Source organism: Actinia tenebrosa, unplaced genomic scaffold (genome assembly GCF_029948245.1).
Source record: "Actinia tenebrosa isolate PJP-AT-01 unplaced genomic scaffold, QUT_ActTen_1.0 PGA_scaffold17__23_contigs__length_9995812, whole genome shotgun sequence".
NCBI classification, from domain to species: domain Eukaryota; kingdom Metazoa; phylum Cnidaria; class Anthozoa; order Actiniaria; family Actiniidae; genus Actinia; species Actinia tenebrosa.
This window is the reverse complement of record NW_028292577.1, coordinates 5540679-5563586: the sequence shown is the minus strand read 5'-3', so window position 1 is coordinate 5563586 and position 22908 is coordinate 5540679. Positions and strand designations below refer to the sequence as shown.

Genomic DNA, 22908 nt, shown 5'->3' with positions numbered 1-22908 from the left:
GTTGAAAACTGTTGAAGAAGCAGCTATCATTACTTCTATTGTCGCAGGCATTGGTTGGGTAGGTAAGAAGGCACTTAAGGAAGACCTTACCGAAGATCCAAGCAAAAGCCTGATGAGCTATGCCAAATGACCGGCGTAGTAGCGGGGAGCATCGCCCTTAAGGACTATCTGCAGAAGGAAAAGTACCTTCCTAATGTATAAATGGCTAGCGTGGTTGTTGGTGGCGTTGTCGCAGCTTTAGCATTTACAGGGGCTAATTATGGCGGCCAGTACTTAGATTAGTTCGAGGTGATAACAGCGGAGAATTAGCCGCCGAAAGAAAAAGACACGACTTAGCGCTGGAAGTATCAGAGGGACGTGGCAGCATGGAACGAGAAAAGACAGGCCTACAGGGATTGGCTGGACAAGAACTACGCGAACAAGATGCAGGCCGACAAGAACTTCGAAAACACAGACTACGCCTTTAAGCTCTATGCGCAAACACACCCAGAGTTTAGGCTAAAAAAGCCTCAGTTCAGGAATTACTACCAGCCTTCGAAAAAACAAAAAGATAGCGAGCTCGTATTCGTTGGTATCGCAGGGCTGGCCGGAGGAGCCGCCTTGGCGTATCTAATATAATGATCGTCTTTTTGGAAGGCGACAAGAATGACTTTACCACGTATTTGAATCCCCCCATCAAGGCCCATAAGGTTAGGCTCATAAGTTGCTCTTTGTACAATTCTTGGTATAACTTGGTCAATGGCATGGTCACTGAGCACAAAGGCAACAACCAGTACCAAGGCGTAATGCTGCCCAATGGACATTACACCCCAATCACGCTGGCAAAAGAATTAGCAAAGTACGGCTACGTTCTCACCACAGGATTGCCGCATGAAATGACTATCAAGCATAATCTACCGAATAACTTTTCAGTAACCCTAGGAAAAGACGATGCATTGGGGTCTTTACTAGGAATTCGGGGTAAGACGATTACCAACACGGCCATACCTGTGAAATGGAAAGTCGCATCCTCTTATGAAGTCTATTGCGATTTGGTCCATAGTTACAGCAATGGAAAAAAGTCTTCTCTTATGTCCAAGTTTCCGCCCAAAGGTAATCCATTTGACTTAGTCGAATACACACCCGTTGCACTAACGTATGATCTTTCTCGCGAATTGGTAGAAAGCATAAACATCACCATTAAAGTGGACGGAGAGACGGTAAACTTCAACGGGCGCAAGATCAATCTCGTCTTGGAATTCATATAATGCCCCACGTAGATGACAAACTCAAGAGGATTTACTATGGGCCTGAAGGCTATTGGAGAGGAGCGTCAGCTATCAAGAAACTTGCAGCCGCGGCCAGGGTATCAGAAGAAACGGCTAAGAACTGGTTAAGAAAACAAACCCTCAAAACAAACTGATGGGATCTTCTACCGTGGGCAAAGGCTCTTCGGTTGGGTCCGTGTAGCCCTGAGTATGGTCTCCGGTGTATTCGACACGCTCCCGCCAGGCTTTAATTTCTTCGTCTTTGACGCGCCATTGTCCGCTTTCTGCTATGTCGTCTTCGGAGTAGTATTCCTTTTTATAAAATAAATTAAATAGTACGCACGCTTTGATTGGTTGATAGCCATGTTTGCATGAGGGTATGTAAACACAGTTTTGACGTCACAACTTTCTTGTTTTCCCGGTATAAGTTCAAAAATTTACAGTTTCTTTCGAGAAAAAAAACGCCCCCAAAAATGTATTTTGAAGACGAAGTTCCAAATTTTGACTTGTGTCAGGGCCTCAGGCATAACCCTATGGTCTCATACAGGTCTTTCTGATCGTAATATCATGACAATCTCTCGTTGGTCACCGCAAAGAGAATTCCCTCAGGAGCTACAACACACGTCCTTCGTCAGGACAGCTTCGGTTGTTCAGCGACGTGCTTTCTCATGATTTAAATGCACCACCCGATAAGGAATACAAGTATTTCAAGGAAACAGTCAGCAGCTTCAAACTTTTTCCAGCGATAGCTCTTCAGCTCCACAAAATATCTTCACGAGGCGAGACGAAACAATCAACTTCGCTGCCATGTTTTCTGGCTGTCAAATTGAGCAAAACCACGTTTCTTTCAACCGAGAATTCCAGTCACAGTGACACTCAGTTATCTACTTTTGATCACTTTCGTAAAGATAATCAATTCTGAAATCTTTTATTAAGATTTATATTCAATCTTTGGACATTTCTTTGTATTTGTTTTAAAGTTTTAGAATGATAAATGTTGAAAATAGCTAGCGATTCTTTCTCGCTTCACATTTGCCTCCTTGGCGTTTATTACACGAAATTTGATTGGCTAACGATCAAAGTTCGTGATGTATGGAGAATTTGTATTTTGATATGAGAATCAAATTCAAATAAAGATTTATTTTCTTGCAAGTGGTAATGTTTTCCCTTAGTATTTATTTTATAAAAGCAATAGAAAACTTTTTTCTCTGTATTTACATAGCCTGATAGCAAACTCGGGGGGTTGGGAGAATTCTCGACAGTTATGCAAACCCTCGACTACGTCTCGGGTTTGCATAACTGTCTCGAATTCTCCCAACCTCCCCTCGTGTTGCTATCAGGCTATGTAAACACGGAAAAAGTTTTCTATTGCTTAAATCTTTTCTAGCATATGCGGGCAAATGTAAAGGCTATCCGTAGCTACACGCGGAACGTCCTCTTTGTCAAATCTCAGAAGCATAGCTAGGAGGTTGATGTGTGCGAAGGCAAGCATGCTCGCGCGTAGGTGATAATACTGCGGGCGGTGGTCTTGGTAGTAACAAAGCATATTCCAGTTTTGCTCTACTTTGCCTTCTTCGAAGTAATCCCATTTCTCCGCGGATACTATCGTGCCTTGGTCTTGCGCACGCTTTATGAGGAAGCTTAGCTCGCCTTCATCGGTTATCAGGCGGCGTTGCATATGCTTTTCGCCTTCTTTGGCGCCTTGGGTAAACTTTCCTATGACTATTCTTGCCAAAGGGTTGTCCTCCGGCAGCCATTGCGTGTAGGTGCTATGACAAAGTATGGCTTCGTGGGCTGTGTATGTGAGGAGTTTGCGTTCTTCTAAGAACTTCAGCAGGGGTACGGGTATCCACTCCTTTTTGTAGATGCTTGCCATACCAGGCGTAGATTATTGGATGTAGGTCTTTCTCTAACTTCCAAGAGGTAAGTCTTACGAATCCGGTAGCCGGCGCGGCATACTTGCCATCGACAAGTACGATTCAAGTGCGACACGGAAGAACTAGGAGTCTGGGTGCCCGTAGCGGTCATAGTATTCTTTGCAATCTCCAAAGCCTTTGAATGATGCAGGGTAGCAGTGCTTCATGTCCAGGGAAATGTACTCTTCTTTGTCGTACTCCATATTCCAAAGACCGCCGTGGCCGTGTTCTACGCAGGCCTTGGCTATGTCTTTGAATGCGGTTAAGGTAGGCTTCCAGCCGTTTCTTTTCCTTGCGGCCATGAAGTCGAGGCTGCGGCTGCTTAGGACATCTTCGGAAAAGTCTTCGCCCAATGTTTCGCAGGCACTTAGTATTCTTTGCTGCTCCATTTTTGGCCTGTACAGTACTCCATCTTGGGTCATAAACTGGTTACCATCGGGATCCATCAACCAAATCGAGTTCTCATGTATTAGGTCCATGAGAGGGCAGTCGTCGTAGACTTTGACTTCTTTCTTCTTTGGGAATCTTAGCTCTCTCCATGCGTGTCCGTTGTGTTGGTAGATGGTCATCGGGGCGCCTCTGCCTCCGTACTTGTGCGTTCCTGGGTAAATATGGCCGTCCGTGATCTCTTTGACTACTATGCGCCTTTCTAAGGCAGTTTCTAACTTCTTGATGTTGTCTATGGTTGCGCCGGCCCTGTGGGTAGCGTCTTCCCATTTCCTTATGGCTTCTTTTCTCTTCGGGGTAAGTTTACCACCGCGGGAGGAATCCTCAAAGAACTCTCTTACGAGCTTTGCTACGCAGTTACCCGGGTGTCGCATTGGCTTTAACTTCTTAACGTCCAGCTTCTTTATTAGGTAAGCACCGTAGATAACTACGGTGACTGGGTATGCAACTTCGTAAAACATCATGTCTGTTCCCACCAATGCTCCGGGTCTGGTGTTCTTGTTCAGGACGAAAAGCCCCTGCTTACCAGACGCCCGAATGAGGTTGCGTCCCTTTTCTATCTTCCATTGACCATCAGAATACTTTATGAAAGTAAGCTGCAGTCGGTAATCGCCTTCTGGCATTAAATCTATAATCCTTTGGGCTCTGTTCTCATCCATAGTCTGATCTGTATCTCCTTCTGTAAACGTCGTGAAGGCAAAGTCGCTATCCAGGCGATCCAACACCTGAGTTCGCAGCTTGCGTACCGTTTTGTTCTTAATGCTTGGGATGGCGTCCATATATACGTAAGATATTTTAATCTTCGTTTGCGAACCTCTTCAAGATATTTTAACGTTACGTAAATGGATGGCGCGGGTTAGGCACGGGCTTTGAGAGAAAATTTAAATTATGCCTAAAAGCCCGTAGATTTGGCGCGGATAAGCCCCGCATCGGCCGCCCGTACGTGAGGACGGCTTTCACCCGTTAGATGGGGTCAGTCTGCCGCGAGTCCCCCTACCTGCTGCTCTTACAATACTAGTCGTTACATAATGTAAGTCAAGTACTGCGGATATATGCAAGACCACATTTTACCAACAGCCGTCACCAAGATACTTGAAGACATTCATCAATCATGCCAGACTAATAAAGTTGACAGTGTTCATGTAAATGAGCTCGAGGGGCAGCATAGCCGCTCAAAATAACCCCACAAAGTTTCCTGGCAACCCACACGAAAACCTGCTTTCGACCATAGTTAAAGAGGGGGATGGTTAGGAAGGCCGGCAAACTTCAAAGGACCAGCCTATTGTTTCGCTTGGCGCTGGAAAGGAAATTCAAAGACGTACGAGGTTTCAAAGACTCTTGATTGCTCGCTTTTGGATCCAGAGTCTCCAACCTTCTCTTATCGGGCAGAATGGCTGGACATATCATTATGCAAATTTAATTACTACACCTCAGTGTTTCGAGCTCGGCGCGGGAAGTTCAAATCTTTGAAGCAAATTTACAAAGAAAACAGTCAAAACGCGTCAAGTCTGCCGCGAATATTGGTTCTAACTCTGCTGTTTCCATTTTTTTTCAACTGCTACCAGCTGGTTTCGGAAGAGGAAATATTTATTAACTTTGTTCCATTGATTTTTTTTGTTTCTCTTACAAACTCACGACGGGAAAGAAGTTTTAATATTGGGTGCATTTTGGTCGATTATGTATCTACACCCGACATGCTTAAATGTTTCCGTTCATTTTTATAGTCATTCAAACATTAAATGATCTCACTACCAGCGGGAAATGATAAATCGAATATGAAATTCAGTCTTCATCTTATCAGCTGACCATCAATAACTATCTGGCTAGCGGGAATTAAACTTCAAGCAAGATAAATAGTTTCGTCTTCATTAGTATTCAAGGCTGAGCACATTTCAAATTTCTCGCACAAGGTTTAGCTCCGCCTACTTATCTCCCTAGAGAAAACCTATCCGATCGTTACTCTGGAAACACCCACGCTCTCGTTTCGTTCGAATGCTCCACACATCCATCCTACGTGTCTCGACGCTTCAATAAAACCATATGATTGCTGGTTAAAATACCCATCCACCATCAAAACATCATGAAACTCTCATCAAGAGTTTTACGTCTTGTCGAGTGAGTTTTATTCACATCAAAACAATAAGCTCTCGACAGTCAAAGTCTTGTCGAGTGAGTTTTACTCTCACAAACAACGACCCTCCTAAAATCAAAGTCTTGTAGAGTAAGCTTTACTCTCACAAACATAAGTTTTACTCTCACAATTTTACAACGATCCTTTTAAAACCAAAGTCTTGTAGAGTAAGCTTTACTCTCACAAACAATCCTCTTAAAGTCAAAGTCTTGTCGAGTAAGCTTTACTCTCACAAACAATCCTCTTAAAGTCAAAGTCTTGTAGAGTGAGTTTTACTCTCACAAACAATCCTCTTAAAGTCAAAGTCTTGTAGAGTAAGCTTTACTCTCACAAACAATCCTCTTAAAGTCAAAGTCTTGTCGAGTAAGCTTTACTCTCGCGAACAATCCTCTTAAAGTCAAAGTCTTGTCGAGTGAGTTTTACTCTCACAAACAACGGTCCTCTTAAAATCAAAGTCTTGTCGAATGAGTTTGATTCACATCAAAACAATAAACTCTCGACAGTCAAAGTCTTGTCGAGTGAGTTTTACTCTCACAAACAACGACCCTCTTAAAATCAAAGTCTTGTCGAATGAGTTTGATTCACATCAAAACAATAAACTCTTGACAGTCAAAGTCTTGTCGAGTGAGTTTTACTCTCACAAACATAAGTTTTACTCTCACAATTTTACAACGATCCTTTTAAAACCAAAGTCTTGTAGAGTAAGCTTTACTCTCACAAACATAAGTTTTACTCTCACAATTTTACAACGATCCTTTTAAAACCAAAGTCTTGTAGAGTAAGCTTTACTCTCACAAACAACGATCCTCTTAAAACCAAAGTCTTGTCGAATGACTTTTACTCTCACAAACGACGACACTCTTAAAACCAAAGTCTTGTCGAATGACTTTTACTCTCACAAACAACGACCCTCTTACTGAAGCTACACCTGGGCAAAGCGCCATCTTTTTACAACGGAAAGAACAAGACGAAGGCTCGACACATACGAAGAGTTACCTTTCAGTTCAGAGAGGAATAGCTAAAATAGAAATAAAAACGGCTCTTTTAGGAGCCAACAAGCACTAAGAAAGTCATGACCAATGCTTATTTCAATAAAATGAAATGTTTGAAATAAAAAATAATGAAAACCTAGACATTAAGGAATAGATATTGATCAATATCTATGAATAATCATACTTCGGACCAGACTCCTAAAATCATAGTTTCCATAAGTTTTGCAAAAAAATCGTAATTAATCACTGGGTTTTAAGCACAACACACAAATCTGGTTGCTATGAAAGTGATTGACAAGTGTGAATTTCATGGAGCTGATTTTCAACATACTAATTAGGAGGCTCAGTCCCTTTAGGGAAATACTAAGGACCAATCACTGATCACTTTTTTTGTCATTAATATTCATTTTGAGATGATGTCAATAATTGAGTTAAGATGGAGTTTGATAATGATGTCCATTAAACAATAGCCATTCTGCCCGAGTGATTTCTTACTGGTTGGGAAAAAAATCTTAAAACGGGCTAAATTCGAAAAATAACCACACAGAGCGAAAGAAGTGCTATTTCTCAATGATCGGGTAAAATTTCGAGGCTTTATTTCACGTTTCAAGGATTTTATTCATATTTTTGATGAATCCCCATACATTTCCTTATAACATGACACCACAGAAACCAAGCTTGGGCTACCTGTGTCCAAATGTCTTCAAACTCGGCCAGGTAATATACCACAACAAGTTATAAAGGTAAGTCGTTTTTATTCAAATAAGCTGCAGTTTAAAGGATTCGAATTTCGACCGTTAATCGCTCACATTCAAAGCTGTTATAAGCACTGTATTGCAGTGCTTGGGCTGCCTGTGACGCGAAGAGAGTAAAATAACATATCTTTAATTAATGAGGGGTAAAAAGAGATCTTCAGATAATCCAGGTTCGCGTGAAGCCTTTAGTATTACTCTTACATCGGGCCTCTTGTGGTAAAGAGAGACTGGTGCCTGTAATGGCGTGCACTTGATCGATAAAACAGTTGATATATATATATATATATTTTTTTTTTTATAAATTAACTAGAGGCAACCTTCGTTCGCTTTTTAATATATAAGCATTTAAATAAGCTCAAGTCTTAAGATTTTGGTGTTTTTAATAGATTTTAGTGATTTCCAAGGAACTCGTACGCCTTTTTTATATGCGTTGGTCCATGGACCGGGGGTCCGCGTTTATCCTCACCCGACGAGCTATCTCTAAGCTTCGGAAAAATTTGTTGACTATTATCTTGAAAGTGGAAAACCAGCGAAAATTGGTCGTAAACATAATATATGGCTAAAAACGGTTTCAAACACTATCGATAACTTCGTGAAGACCGGGAAAGTAGAACCAAGTCATGGTTACGAACCCAAGCATGTATGGCAAGGAAATCCAGAAGCTCCTGTTTGAAAATCAAGTTTGTTTGCTGCAAGATAAGCCAACCAAGTTCCGAAGTTGGGCGGAAAGTTTAGAACTCGTAACGAACTTTGTAACGACTGTTATATTATAGGCCTACATTCGTGGCCAAAAATCGAACTTTGCATTTTACATTCTACTTCTGGTTTTGTGGTAATAATATGTATTTGACCTGCAACTTTGAACATATTTTAGTTTAGTTTTCACGTGCTACTTTTGCTATTCGGATACCTTTGACATCGAATTTTGAATATTACCGTACTGACAAGTTTTTGAAAGAAACAATGTAACCCCTCTCGTGGTCAATGTTGTCGCTTCTTGGATCATAGTTACTGTTGTCTTGTTTTTGGTGGAATAAAGTTTTTTTACTATGTAAAGAATGTGTTGATTTTTGTGGAGCCGAAGAGAGGAAAACCGGAGAACCCAGAGAAAAAACCCTCGAAGCACAGAGAGAACCAAAAATCAACTCTACTGACATGACAATTGCTGCCAGCCGATGTTCGTTTGGTCGAGCGGGTCCTAGGCACATTATTATGCCTGGCTAACTTGAAACTTGATCTTCACTGATTTTTTGACTTGCAATTATGTCACATTTCCATAGCAACGTTTGCTGTCCGCTATCTTGGAGACCAGGAAAGGACAGAAAAACGTAATTCACGTCTGACCGCAAGCCAGAATATCGTGGGCATTTTTAAATCAATCGTGACTAAAACGAAAATGAGTAAATAACCGTGCTTCGACAACTTCTTTAATTTCTGAGTTATGATTTTTTTGTGTGTGAGAAATGGGGGATCATGGTGCTTCTAAGATGGTGCCTCTTGGGGGATCAATCGTTATGCAACAAAAATTCTCCAAACCCTTCCTTGATAAATTTAGATCTAAGGTGCCTAGGTATTTATACAATTACTGTCCCCTTGGTGCGTTGTGTTCCACCATGATTGAGCTCTTGCATTCCCTAAGGCCCTCTTTTCAAAAAAGTGAAATAACCCTACAGCCAGGGCTTAAACGTTTTTTTGTATACAGCGATGAAAGAAAAAGGAAACCCCTTCCTTGCGCAGGAGCACTCCGGCATCGCGTCACCTGGGGCTACCGGCCATTGTTCTAGATCCTGCAGTGCTTGTTAGTGTCCCATTCGCCATGAGATGCGTGTCGTGCCAGGCAAAATCGACCCAACATCAACCGATATGTACAGTGCTCCCTCAGATATGGTTCAACAAAAAATCCTAAAGATGCTGCAGCCAATCGAGAACAAGAAAAAGATACCTGCAACAGGCTTAGAGCTGTACCCTTGTCTCGTGGGCTGGAATAAAGACTGGCGATATTTTGTGCACATTAGAGAGTTTTAGATTTACGTTCACGGCAAACGTGAAACGTCAGTTGACCAGTAAAAAATTCTTTTAAATTACTGAAAAAGAATCCCAAAAAAGTCCAAGTAGTAGAAAAACAAAAGAGTATTTGCGCTTGGTGAGAAGGTTTGTAAAAGGTAAAGTAAAATACGGGAAAACTATGAAAACGTGGTCACGTTTGCCGTTTGCGGGGAGGAAAAAAAGTCAATCTAAAACTCTCTAATAAACCATCGTTACACCGTGTAAAAGTCCTTGGACGAAACACAGCACAAGTACAAATATAACATTAGGTAGAAAACGGTACCACGATGCAAAGACGAAGAACAACAGAATGATGACGTTCAACGTAACGAGGGACCAGAGTTTTCGAATCCTAAAGAATTCCATGCATTTTTCTCCAAAACACGAGACCACTAGAATCAAGAGCCCTCCAAACAGCATCCCTGAGTCACTGAGTAGCCGGTAGTATTGGTAATGATCACGAGGAAGAAATGGCGAGGAAGGAAACGTTAGGGTTGATAATACGGACGCTACCGAGACATGACAGCAAGTGCTGGATATAACAATATACCCCATAATAGGAAACGCTTTGAAAAGAAATATTACTTTGCGCAAGGAGGGGGATTGCCTACTTCTTTCATCGTCGTAAACCAGCAAAAAATGATTTTTTTCCTACAGTCGTGGTTCTTCATGGGTTTGGATTATATGCTGACGCCATTCTGTGTTCGTTACAGACCATGGAAAAGGGACCTGGATTTGCTATGCATCAACAGGGGCGGTGGAAGCTGAAAAAGTTTGGGGGGGCACTCCAATATTTCACGGAACCTTGAAATGACCCTCCCCCCTCCCTGTTTAGCTTGATTACAAACGTGTATGTGTGATATTTCAATCAGTAACATTTTGCGCGCATTAAACCACTTGCAATTGTGCTGAGAGACACAAAAATGATGCAAGTCGTCGCTAGATATATCGTATATTTTTTAGATACAGAAAATTATGTAATATCAAAATAATAAATAATGGTAATCATAACCAAATCTCATGCGTTTTTTTTGTGTGTGAGGCATCAAAAATCTAGTGGGGGTCCAGTGCCCCCCCGGCCCCCCCGCTTTCGCCGCCCCTGATCAAGGAATGTTGTGTGGCACTGCTAATGTAACTACTCATGGTCAACGTAGTCGCTCCTTGGTTCATGGTTGCTGTTGCCTTGTCGTGATGGAATAAGAATGTACTATGTGTCGCAAAGGTGGGATGATCAACACAAAAGAAAGTTCACAACCTTTATTTTTAGTTTAAAAGGTTTTTAACCCCCTCCCCCCCCCCCCCCTCCCCCAAAATAAAATAAATAATCAGTGAAGCATTGCTGGAATACGACCCAAAAGATTAATATGAAGCATCCTCCAAACCATAATAATTGCTTTTAACGTGAGAATATATAATTTTTCGTACATTTACTTACTTATGAATACTTACTTATGAATACCTTTTACCTAGACGTAATGTTTTTTCCATTTCACACATCGTTTTATTCTCTTGAGAATAAGATTCCTTGTTGAGTTGTTGGTACATCTATGTGTGTTTTCAAGGGCAATGAACAGACACTGATTGCTGAAAATAGCAAATGTCTGTCTTAGAATAAACGCATTCTAAAGGTTTCTTAAGAATAAAACTGATAACTGATGAATGGGATTTGATATTGTATTCCATGGTCAATCAAGCCCGGATGCCGCAATCGGTGAAGCTTGGGGAATTCACTGCTACAGTGCTTCGTTCCTGAAAATATGTATATTCATTTGTTGTTCTCCAAGCATGAGAAATCACATCAGTAGCTGATTTACAAACCCCTGGCTGTTCTCAGAAAACGAAAGAAGTTTTGATTATAAATCTTCTGCAAGGGGATAATCTCGAATATTTCGAGAGTAAATCACGAGTGAGATCTACGCGATCATGAAAGGTCCACCAAGAAATCGTTTATTAACAGCTTCTTTCTACATGTTGGGGTTTTGGACGCTTTTTCCACAAGCAGTTGTTTCATGGATGGCTGTGGAAGATATATTATCTGGTACTCTTTTGCCATCAACGGTGGTTCTCTTTTCATATTCCATTGCCGACCTCTTCAGCAAATCCCTCAGTCCTTTCATTGTTCGCAAGATATCTTTCAATGTGTCGTTTTGCCTTGCGACCTCCTTGTTTGTTGGATCACTTCTTTTGCTAGTTGCCATTGATGATATTAAGCTGAGGATCGCCGGTGTGACTGTGATGGGGATTGCTTATGGATTTACAAGGATAACTGATGTTAGCTTGTTAGCATACTACGAGAATGCAGATATACTTGCTAATGCTTTGGAAAATGGCGGAACCGCTTCTGTCTTTTTGGCCTCCATTGTTTATACAGGTTAGTAAAAGGCTTTGTAAACGCATGCAACACTGTTTTCACTGCCAAATCCATGAGAAGATTACGCGTCGAATCAAGGGCACTAGGACACCGAATGTGGTTGGATTTCTATAGGTTTTTTTCCCTTTCGATTATTTGAATTAAATTAACGTTATACTTGTTTACTTATCTTGTGTCCGTGTTCCTTCGTTCGCTGTTGTAATGCAGACGTTTTCATTCCAAAGGTCAAACGGTTTGAATAGCCTATGAGCGTTACTTCTTTAACGGCCGTTCCGTACTTGACTCTGTTTGTACTATACCAACAACAACGTGACCGCGCGATGCTCCTTACGTCAGTAATATTCAACCGTCCAGAGTTAATATGGTTAATCAAATTCACCTTAAGTTCCATATAGAGCATATAGGGCTCTATATGGAACTTAAGGTGAATTTGACCTTTGGAATGAAAACGTCTGCATTACAACAGCGAACGAAGGAACACGGACACAAGATAAGTAAACAAGTATAACGTTAATTTAATTCAAATAATCGAAAGGAAAAAAAACCTATAGAAATCCAACCACATTCGGTGTCCTAGTGCCCTTGAGTAGAGGATCAGTCATACCTTTTAACATTATCTGTTTTCTAAATTCTTCAAGAAATTTATAGATATACTTTTCAAAATTCTAGAGTGCTTAGAGTACAGTCAGGTTCAGTAGAGATACAACAACCCCTACAACTGGCTACTTATATTTACCAAATCAATCCAACATGCCTTCATTAAATGCTAAGGCAGCTCCTTCGTATTGATATTATTAGTGTTAGTAGAAGTATCACTAGAAAAAGATGCACACAAACCGTTAGAAACCAAAGAAAACTGCAATAATAAGCACGCAAAGGCGCTTGAGATAGCCGTGAATCCTCCTCTGAACCAAGCCTTAGTAAAATAATAGTTTCATAATTTCATAATTGTACGTTATTTTCAGGGTTGACCACATGGCTTTGTGTAGCACCTTGCTTCGCTATTGCTGCTTGTATACCGTTATGTTTGATCCCACTTGCCATCTATCTATCGCTGGACAAGGAACCCTTGAAAGATCACCTGAGACAGACAACTGACCATCAACCTATACAATACGCCATCTTGACAGATGAAGAACTCTCTGACGAACAAGAAACACCAGAAGCAGTGCCGAGTCTTTCCAAAGTATTGTTTCTTTTCAAAGCGCTTCCTATTATGGGGTATAATTTTATATCCAGCACTTGCTGTCATGTCTCGGTAGCGTCCGTATTATCAACCCTAACGTTTCCTTCCTCGCCATTTCTTCCTCGTGATCATTACCAATACTACCGGCTACTCAGTGACTCAGGGATGCTGTTTGGAGGGATCTTGATTCTAGTGGTCTCGTGTTTTGGAGAAAAATGCATGGAATTCTTTAGGATTCGAAAACTCTGGTCCCTCGTTACGTTGAACGTCATCATTCTGTTGTTCTTCGTCTTTGCATCGTGGTACCGTTTTCTACCTAATGTTATATTTGTACTTGTGCTGTGTTTCGTCCAAGGACTTTTACACGGTGTAACGATTGTTTATTGTGCACAAAATATCGCCAGTCTTTATTCCAGCCCACGAGACAAGGGTACAGCTCTAAGCCTGTTGCAGGTATCTTTTTCTTGTTCTCGACTGGCTGCAGCATCTTTAGGGTTTTTTGTTGAACCATATCTGAGGGAGCACTGTACATATCGGTTGATGTTGGGTCGATTTTGCCTGGCACGACATGCAGCTCATGGCGAATGGGGCACCAACAAACACTGCAGGATCTAGAACAATGGTCGGTATTGCCCGTTGACAAGAAGTTAGGGACTATTGCGCAAGGAGGGGGATTGCCTATTCCTTTTATCGTCGCACACAAGGAAAAAAAAGCACTTGGGTTTGGATTATATGCTGACGCCATTCTGTGTTCTCTACAGACCACAGAAAAAGGACCTGGATTTGCTAATTATCAGGTCGTGAAACTCAGATAATCACACGATAATCACCTCGCGATAATTCAAAATAACGTCCAGCCGCGTGTCTTTTATCTTCTTTTTTTCTTCTTTTTTCAGAAGAATCACCTGTGTATTTATACTAAAATAATTATTCGCCTCAGGCTCAGTGAATATCGGGAATAATAACCTCAACTTCGTGTCGGTTATTATTCCCCGATATTCACTTCGTCTTCGGCGAAAATATTGTTAATTAACGGGGGAGAATAAATTTTTGTACATTTACGAACTTATGAATAAATGATTTTTGAATTCAAATTCAAAAACTGGACGTAATATTTTTATCCATTTCACACATCGTTTTATTCTCTTGAGAATAAGATTCCTTGTTGAGTTGTTGGTACATCTATGTGTGTTTTCAAGGGCAATCGTTACTGAAAAGACACTGATTGCTGAAAATAGTAAATGTCTGTCTTAGAATAAACGCATTCTAAAGGTTTGTTGAGAATAAAATTGTTAACTACTAAAAAACAGATTTCGTGCTCGTCAGACATTTTATATTGTATTGGGATTTGATATTGTATTCAATGGTCAATCAAGCCCGGATGTCGCAATCGGTGGAGCTTGGTGAATTCACTGCTTCAGTGCTTCGTTCCTGAAAATATGTATATTCAGTTCATTTGTCGATTTTGGCTTTCACGAAAAGCTTCTCATGGCGAATTGGGAACTAACAAACACTGCGGGATGTAGAACAATATGGTCGGTAGCCCCAGTTCATCGCTGTACACGAAAAAAGGTTTTAACCTAGCTGTAGGGTTACCTCACTTTCTTGAAGAGGGCCTTAGGGAATGCAAGAGCTCACTCATGGAACACAACGCACTAAGGGGACAGTAATTAAGTATACAAATATCTAGACACCTTAGATGTTCTCTATTTCACTACGACGTCACATCAAAACAATCTATTGTTTACACACAATGGATCATGGTCGTCGAAGGGTGTCAAATCAACGCAAATTCACCGAAACTTGTTCTAAAACCCGTATCAATCCACGAAGAGAAGTAGAATTGCCAGCAAATGCTCAGAATATTTTTTAGCACATATTAACACATATTATATCTGAAAACCAGGCCATTTTAGATTAAACTGTTTCGCTAGGAGCAAATGCTATTAAATTTTCTATTGGATTTGGCGATTCTAACAATACGATTCTAACAATACGATTGATCGATCCCCAAGAGGCACTATCTTAGAGGCACGATGATTCCCAATTACTAGTGGTTACTATACTTAGTATCATCTTTGAGTGATTGTTTCCCCAGGTACTTGTGATTACCTTCAGTTGTCTAAAACAATATGTAATCCTATTATGTCCTCCGAACCCCTCCCCCCTTAGGCAATACATATTGACCGGTCCCTTAAGAACTCTTAAGCCCGGTTTAGACGGTACGATTTTCGCCTACAACTATCGTATACAACACGATCGCGTCTGTCGTAGGCGAGTTGTAGGCTTGATTTACACGCTACGACTCGAGTTGTAGGATTGCGCGAGCGGATGATCCGCTGAACAGGGTATGGTTTTTCGAGCTTCTTGTCATAAACAGGGTATGCAATTTCACTCAAGTTCCAAGTTCTTCCTGAGTTTCCAGTCATATTCAGGGTTTCTACTTTCGTATTGACCGAAACTGGTCATTATGGTCGTAAAAAAACGATACGCGAGATGACATGATAATTGAAAAGGGAACTCAGTGCAATTAACTATATCTTTTGTCATAAACAGGGTCTACAAATTTGTTTTTTTTTTGTCATAAACAGGGTGCCCCTTTCAGAATCCCAGCGGAACACCCCTACCCAAATTCTGACGGAGTACCCCCCCCCCCCCCCCCCGGGAAATCGTACCGTCTAAACCAGCCTTTAAAGAAGCATATATCAAGCTGTTACGTAGGAAAGGACCCAATTAGAATTAGCCGCTTTTGGTGGGCTAATGTAGTGTGTAATGCTGCATAAAATACTTGATGTTTTATAAAAGAGTGGTTGTTGGATGCTGGTGAACGTGGTCTAGTAGAGAGAATGCAAGATTAATTGGCGACTGTTTATGGATGCAGCTAATTACATTTTCAAATATTTTATTTTTTCTTTATCATGATATATAACAATTTAATTTGGAACAACTAAAATGTGTTGCCTTTGTCGTTGGGTGTTTGGCATGTTTCTATATGAGGTATTGGAATGTTATAATGTGACCCTCCAGGGGAGGGGTGAGGAAGACATTTGGCAGTGTGAGGCAGGTACTACTTTCAGGTACTTGGTAGAGGGTGAGGATTGTCTTTTTAAAAGGGGATGGTGCGTGATCTATCTTGTGTTCTAAGTAAGATGGCAGGAGAAAATGTGCCATGCGCCAACTAGAGTAGGAGTGGCAAGATCTTTATCTGGTTACAGGGGAGGGGTAGGTAGTGAACAAGAGGGGTCGAGAGTCAGGGAATGGATAGAGTGTTATTGTGGTGATACTGTTTCCGTCCTGGTTGGTGAAGTTAGGGCGTCAGTGCCCTCCATTCTTATGGTCACCTCATCATCTAATGAATCATCGATTGGATGCTTTTTCCAGAAGTCTTCCACTTTCAGAAATATGTCTACTGCTTCCTGTTTAAATGGGTTTGTAAAAAAAAAAAAAAGAAGCAAAAACAGTTAATATAAGAGGTAATATGATATTAGGAATACGTTCTTTAAGAAAGATCTTTTAATGCTTCCTGTTTACAGTAAGAATTGAAAAACCGTGAAATATTCCAGGAATGTTCTATTGTTCTTTGGCCAATCAGAATTGACTTTCTGACCACAAGATAATGGAAAGATAACAAAAATGCTTCCGATTGGCTATTGAACATTTTCTGAAATATTTCTAGGTGCCCACGGTTTTTCGATTTAGGTGTATGCTTTCCAGACAGTCTACTTATTGTGAGTTCTTACATTTCTCATCTCTCTCTGGTATTCTCTCAGTTCCTGTACATCAGGTCTCTTCCTAACACAGTATCCTCTGTAGAAAGACTGGATTATGATGGCAGCTTCTTCATCGCTCAGAAGAAGAGATAGGGGAAGGGGAGTACGTGGGCTGGGGAAAAAAAGAAAAATAAAAGTCAATTATTTTATTTCGTTGTTCAGCAACATTTATAATTCATCGTGATTTTGAGCTGCCAGTACAGGTTATATTTTCATCTGCTCTCGTGATCATACTTAAAGTGCCTATCACCCTTCTGACATATATTCACATTATTAATTTTGCATGAGGTAAGATGTTGAATAACCCCAAAAAAAATCATAGTTTGAGTGCGGCAGCCTTTTTAAGTTATGAAGGTTTTACCATGCCAATATTGTCAAAAGGGTGATAGGCACTTTAACAAAGTTGAAGTACTACTCTTTCAAGTTACGATTTTTTTATTGCCTTCGTAGCATCTGTACATTAACACAACAAGATGCTATGAAAGTGATGAAAAAATTCCAACTTTCTGTTCTATTGGGAAGAGTACTTAAAGGTGATAACTCTTACTATTTATTATTATGTCCACTTTTGGTTAACCTACTTTTTGGCAAGGATTCTCTCTACGAATGGAATGTCAAGTAATGACAATCTTTCTCTGTCTTTAAAACAAGGATTATTCCTAGAAATTATATCAAGAATATTGATATTACAAAAAGACCATGAAAACATGCATCCAGATATAAATCATAGACTTCTGGAATTTTCAAAGACTTAATCAGATTCTCCTGAGTCTGCCCTTCAGGATTTGATCTGTGAGTTAGCCATGCCCTGACTTAGATCAGCCTAGAGGTTGTTGTTTCAGGGTTCAATCTGTGAGTTAACAGTACCCTGACTTAGATCAGCCCAGAGGTTGTTTCAGGGTTCAATCTGTGAGTTAACAGTACCCTGACTTAGATCAGCCTAGAGGTTGTTTCAGGGTTCAATCTGTGAGTTAGCAGTGCCCTGACTTAGATCAGCCCAGAGGCTGTTTCAGGGTTCAATCTGTGAGTTAGCCATGCCCTGACTTAGATCAGCCTAGAGGTTGTTGTTTCAGGGTTCAATCTATGAGTTAGCCATGCCCTGACTTAGATCAGCCCAGAGGTTGTTTCAGGGTTCAATCTGTGAGTTAGCAGTGCCCTGACTTAGATCAGCCCAGAGGTTGTTTCAGGGTTCAATCTGTGAGTTAGCGGATGCCCTGACTTAGATCAGCCCAGAGGTTGCTTCAGGGTTCTATCTGTGAGTTAGCAGTGCCCTGACTTAGATCAGCCCAGAGGTTGTTGTTTCAGGGATTGATCTGTAAGTTAGCGGATGCCCTGACTTAGATCAGCCCAGAGGTTAGGGTTTGATTAAACTGAAGTTCATTCCTTACTTGTATAAATACTCTGTAAGAAAATCACAAGCATTGAATTTTGTTCTTCTTCTCTAAAACAACAAAAAAGTCCATATATTTAACAACTTTGAAGTATCCTTTATATATTCACTAAATAAACGTTACATTCAATGTGATATAACACTGGGATATGAAAATGAGTATGCTAATTCATGATTATAAGATGTAACTGTTCAGCAGTTTCTACTGCAGGGGGAATCGACGTAATGTTTTTGCATTTCAGACCATGTGTCATTGCCTTGAGAAATATGAGATATTTTGTATGCGTTCTATTCATATTCAATGTGTCTTCCAATGCACAACAGTAGTTAAACAAAGAAATATTACTCTACAGAATGACAAGCGGCCTGAAATGGGAATACAGTACTGCACAGGCTAGATTATTAAGTCCCTAGAGAAATAATATTTACAATAGTGATGGCAGTCATATGGGGGAGGGGGGGGGGGGGTACTCCCCTATATTTTTCACTATATGGGTGTACATGCTGCCAAACAGGGTATGGTTATCAGCAATTCTACTCTGGAACAGGGCATATGAAATCATGGTCTCTCCTCTCTGTAACTGTATCTATTTTTGTAATACCGGAACAGGGTATGGTTTTCAGGGATCTTGCTCTGGAACAGGGTATGAATTTCATCTATTTTACTCTGGAACAGGGTCAAGGTTCAGAGGGCTCAGTGGCACATCCCTACCCTAAACGGGCAAGAGTACCCCCCCCCCCCTCTAGATTTGTGCACCTAACAAAACAAATTAAACTAATGAAATGGTTATTGTCAAAGGTACACCAATATGGTGGCTATGACGTCATGTGAAAACACTCTATTCCAGGATATATATTTGAACATACATTATCCTACCTCAAATACTTTATTCTCCTTTGCCGCCACCAGCATTTTTTCCATGGCTGGTAATAGTATGGGAAATATATAGGTTTCAAGGTACTCTCTTGGATTACCTGGAAACAACCATGAAAAAATGAAGAATATGACATGAAAGATACTGTACCTAGTTTGTCCTGGTACAATGTTTCCTCTTTTAGACCACGTCATTTTCTAGAAAATAAGATTCTTGGTTTGAGTTTGTATCTACAGGTGTTCTTGTCTTTCATATTGCAACCATTAAACAGTCAGGATTGATAATTTTGGGAATGACATGTGGTCTGCGATGGGAAAACATTGTTTCAAGGAAATTAGGTCTATTCCAGGAAATATAACAACCTCACAACAACAACAACAACAACAACAACAAAGAATGACATTATTTCAGGTACTATTATGGGCTGGTAACACACAGCAACTTATGATGAGCTTTCGTGAAAATGGTTGGCATATTACTGTAGTTTTCGATATTCTGCAAACTTGCTGCTGTCAATCAAAAATAATCATTTGGTACCTTTTATATTTAGGACTGCCAGCAGGAGAATTCCATTTCACAACAAGCCATTAAAATACCTGAGTTTGCAGAATATTGAAAATGGAAGTGACATCAAAATGATTTTGCTAGCAAATGAATATCAAATCTACTATAACAAATAACAAAAATAACGAATCAAAAACAACAACTGGGGAAAAAGGAGAATATCCAGCTAATCTAAAATAGTGCCGTAGAAATAACGTCACTGCAAAACTGAGGTGTTGTGAAGCCTGTGGAAATCAAACAGCTAAGAATAAAATATACATGCCCGCCATTGGAATAAAAATATAAGAATAATGAATTATTCTGTCAATGTTATCAAGCATGCGTTAGGAACATTATTATTTTTCATTAGGTGGCCTGAAAATCTGTGATTTTAAAGTGTATATGACACGAAAACATTTCATCGTTTAAAATGTATAGTTTGTTAATAACAATAAATATGTCGTAATAACATTTCTTTCAAAAGCTTATTTCTTGAGATATGTGAGAAAATTAAGCCCAATTTGTGACGTCATTTTGTTGACACGTACTCTAGATTCGGTAGAAATGCACTAAATATAAATTGTAATTCTTATAAAATAACAACAAAAGGCATATTCTATTCAGCTTCATTTGATAGCTTACGAAATACTCTTCAAATGGTGGGAAACTGAAAAGTGTACTACCTGAAATTAAGATTCTGCATTCAAACAAATTTCGTGTATTTGCAACTAAATCTGGAGACTTGTAAACAAAATGACGTCACAACATGTGCTAAATTTTCTTGAATTTCTAGAGAAATACGTTTTTGAAACAAATTTAACTGTGATATTCTTATTCATGCCAATAGAATACACATTTTTAACATTAAAATGTTTTCGTGTCATATCCACTTTAAGAGGAAAACTGGCACCTTGGTTTTGCAAATTATCTCCATTCTAATTGGCTTACATTTTTTCTTAGATTACCTGGATGAACGAAATGAAGGATGAACAAAAGACAAAGAAAAACGAAACACAAGAAATACAAAGCAAAATAAAAAAGAAGACAAAAACAACTACAGATGAATAATGTAAATAAAGTGAAAACAAAAAAAAACAAACAAAACAAAATAAAAACAAACAAAAAAAACAAACAAACAAAACAAAACAACAACAACAGAAAACTCGGCCACAAATGCATTACCACATCCAATATAAATAAACCTAAACATATCTTCTTTTCGTCTTGAAAAACAAATCCCAAAATAAGACTTTAATCTGTCAACGCTTACATTCTTTGGGGTTTGGTAAGATTGGCTCTTCTTTCGTAACAGGAGGCTTTTTATCTAACAATACGTAACCATACGTAGCAGGATGTGTAGTAGCGGGATCATAATCGGGAAGAAGCGACGATCGAGTCGATCCTACATCATCAAAGTCTTCTGCATCTCCCAGTTTATGTCCATAACGACCAACAAAAACAGGCGAACACTTCGATGCGTCGTACGATTTTCCATCAAACATTTCACCCTCAAACACTTCTTTTTTACTGCTATATCTGAGCGCGTTTAGCTCTAACATCTCACTAAAGATGGACGATGTCGGACTACACGCTGCTACGTACATTTTAATGGATATTTTTGGCTAAAAATGTCAAAAAATGTCAACAAATGAAGTGTCGTTTGAAGACAGACGTCCGCCATTAATGTGTTGTCTATAGCAACCAAACCGCTGGCTAGATTGTAGCATGGGCTTTGAAAGAGACAGGGAGCCCAAATACTACGTTCATCTGATATGACTGATTTTGAGAATCGAATTACTTTATATCTTAATTAATTGATTAATTGATTATAAATCAGGCCATACCTCCAAACATCGAGTGTTGGGTATGTTTGAGACACGGGCCTCTGGCACCCAGGGTAATGGTAACGTTGATTCAATTAAAACGAACATTATTCGTAGTGTGAATCAGTATTAGCCTCGTTTTGATACCTAAATATGAGGAGTTAAATGCGCGGTTTGAATTAGTGACAATTATATCAGAATCTTTCTCAGAATAATAAATAAGTAAATAAATATTAAATAAATATAATAATAATAATAATTTTATTCTTGCGCATTACAATAATATCTCTATGCTTCCCGATTATTATCCCGCTACTACACATCCTGCTACGTATGGTTACGTATTGTTAGATAAAAAGCCTCCTGTTACGAAAGAAGAGTCTTTAGAATATAATTACCAATGAAATATCTATTTTTCTCTATTTCGAAAAATTGATATCTTCACACGTGAAAATAACATGTTATTTTCATGTGTGAAGATAACACCATTGCGATGACTATTCAAAAATACACGGAAAGAATTGCCTGAAAAAGCCAAAACGTACTTCATTGATAATTATATAATAAACAGAATATTACATGGGCACTTGGAGATACGAAAATTATCTTCTTGTGTTGAAAATCTCTCACTCGTTCGCTGCGCTCACTTGTGAGAGATCTTTTCAACACTCGAAGATAAATTTCGTATCTCCGCGCGCCCATGTAATATCCTCTATATCTGTAATGATGAAAAGGTAAATTATACACCGTGAAAAGATGAAAAAAATAGCGTCCGAAACGTCAGTAAGTTTTTTCATCTTTTCACGGTGTATAATTTACCTTTTCATCATTACTGTTTCATTAGAAACACCGACGCAGCTCACACTAGTTTTTAGCTAGTTATATCTTTGAATAAAATATGTATGCATAAGAATACAATTTAAAAATACATCAAATAATAGTAGAAGAGTAGTTATAAACCTTATGAAACACACGAAGAATAAACATTTTAAATAACTAAATAATATATATATTATTTTATTTGCTTTCTTTCTGTTTACCGTATAAAAGTGTTTGGTGACCGACGGTCTGCGTGGTTCGATTTGTTCCCCCTTTTATGCTGTCCTCCCCCCTCCCCCTCCCTCGCTCCCCCCTCCCTCGCTCCCCCTCCCTCGTTCCCCCTCCCTCGCTCCCCCTCCCCCTTCCCCTTTCCCCCTCACCTTTTCGGTAAAAAATGAACGGTGTCTTTGATCAGCCAAGAGGCTGTTTTGTTTCAGTGTTTCATAGCCTATTTGTTAGTCATTCACGCTCAACTCACGTGGTAATACGAATTTCGTAATACTGCTCTGGGCTATTCGTGCACTTTCGTTTTTAGGGACTTTGCTCCGAACAATAATAAAGATATTGACCTTTCACGTGACCAACAGAGGATCTGAT

At 39.7% G+C, this 22908-nt stretch overlaps 2 protein-coding genes across 2 annotated transcripts; one reads left to right on the top strand and one right to left on the bottom strand.

Moving 5' to 3' along the window:
* The first annotated feature begins 11018 nt into the window (after positions 1-11018).
* On the top strand, positions 11019-14193 carry LOC116288970 (uncharacterized). Its single transcript, XM_031695836.2, has 2 exons — positions 11019-11905; positions 12871-14193. Exons 1-2 carry the CDS (start codon positions 11458-11460, stop codon positions 13704-13706), a joined length of 1284 nt encoding a protein of 427 aa, XP_031551696.2. The 5' UTR covers positions 11019-11457; the 3' UTR covers positions 13707-14193.
* Positions 14194-15976: 1783 nt separating this feature from the next.
* On the bottom strand, positions 15977-21356 carry LOC116288959 (IQ domain-containing protein K). The gene is made up of 6 exons (XM_031695827.1): positions 20940-21356; positions 19129-19226; positions 18250-18302; positions 17443-17520; positions 16832-16973; positions 15977-16507 (listed from the first exon to the last, which is right to left on the bottom strand). The coding sequence occupies exons 1-6, from the start codon at positions 21271-21273 to the stop codon at positions 16361-16363; spliced, it is 852 nt and encodes a 283-aa protein (XP_031551687.1). The 5' UTR covers positions 21274-21356; the 3' UTR covers positions 15977-16360.
* Between the last annotated feature and the right edge of the window lie 1552 nt (positions 21357-22908).